Below are 1,203 nucleotides of genomic sequence, written 5' to 3'. Positions count from 1 at the left end.
GTGAGGGAACATGCAGGTGTTGAGGGTATCGGGGCTGGGCATCTTCCCGGGAGGAAGGCTCCACCCGGGGGCCTCAGCTACCGGGGAAGGGAAGGCAGCAAAGCCAAACACAGAGCAGAAAGCGTTTCACCAACAATAAGCCACAACTTTTATTAATTGATAGAAATAGTACAAATTTTAAATTTAGTTGCATTTTACTCTTCTCTGAAACACCAAAAAAGGCTCCTCCCTCTGGCAGCTACATCGTCAACTCCTGCGGAGAGAAAGGCCTGTCAGGACCCAGCATGGCCGGCACCAGGGCTGCAGGCCCGGCCCTCCGCTCTTGCCCCGAGCTCACGCCCTACGTGCAGTTGCTGGGAACTACGTGCCGCACGGAGACACCCCACCTCCTCCCCGGGCGCCGGGCCGCCCCAGGCCAGGCACACTCACCATTATCGCATTTACAATATCGTTACTGTTGTTCTTCAGGGCACGGACTGCCTTCGCTCGTGACACGTTCGCCTGCGACATCACCAGCTCAATGTCTTTCACCTCGACGCCGGTTTCGTCAACCTAAAGGAGACAGAGCCCTGGGATTCACGCCAGCCCGATGCAGGGTTTGCTCCGTGCTTGGCAGAGGAAAATGGGATTGTCTGGATTGGGGCAGCTCCCACTCAGGCCACAGAGCCAGAAACTGGGAGGCCACACCGGGCACTGCCAAAACCCTGGGGACAGTCCCTTGGCAGCGCCCAGGACCGGATCCTCTCCGGGAAGGACCCTCCCTTTACCAGCACGGCAGAGGCGTGGATGAAGGAAAGAAAACCGCGCATCTTAACACAGACTGCGGACGCTTCGCGGCCCGCTCATGTCCCAGAGACAGGCTGGGGAAGGCGTACCTCCTCTTCCTCGCTCTCCTCCTGCACGGTGGGGGTCTGTGTGTTTTCTTGGATGTTTGAAACAGCTTCTCCTTGAACTTTGAACTTTTCGGCAGCTGCCAGCTGGGCCTGCTGGGACAGGTCTTCGATCTGGAGGAGGGGAGAAGCGTAAGCGAGGCCAGTCCTGCGCAGAGCGGGACGTCAGCACGCAGGCTCAGAGCCGCAGCTGCACTCCCCGCGCTGCAACGGTGCCAGCACGTCACATGGCTCTGCCGCGCAACCCAGTCGGGAAGCCGGCCCTCGGCATGGAGCCTGCTCACATCCCTGGGGGGGCCACACAGCAGCTGGG

General features: G+C 59.9%; 1 protein-coding gene across 1 annotated transcript in view; it reads right to left on the bottom strand.

Moving 5' to 3' along the window:
* Positions 1–124: 124 nt before the first annotated feature.
* Positions 125–1,203, bottom strand: part of LOC104514066 (nascent polypeptide-associated complex subunit alpha) — a 2,280-nt gene continuing 1,201 nt past the window's right edge. Inside the window, exons 4-6 of the mRNA XM_010157612.1 lie at positions 876–1,004; positions 430–552; positions 125–253 (exon numbers count right to left, since the gene is read on the bottom strand). Coding sequence (XP_010155914.1) covers positions 239–253; positions 430–552; positions 876–1,004 — 267 coding nt within the window. The 3' untranslated portion in view covers positions 125–238. The remainder of the gene's footprint in view (positions 254–429; positions 553–875; positions 1,005–1,203) is intronic.

Source organism: Eurypyga helias, unplaced genomic scaffold, assembly GCF_000690775.1.
Source record: "Eurypyga helias isolate BGI_N326 unplaced genomic scaffold, ASM69077v1 scaffold27848, whole genome shotgun sequence".
Classification (NCBI taxonomy): domain Eukaryota; kingdom Metazoa; phylum Chordata; class Aves; order Eurypygiformes; family Eurypygidae; genus Eurypyga; species Eurypyga helias.
Note: the sequence above shows the minus strand (reverse complement) of the source record. Positions and strands in the feature narration are given on the sequence as shown.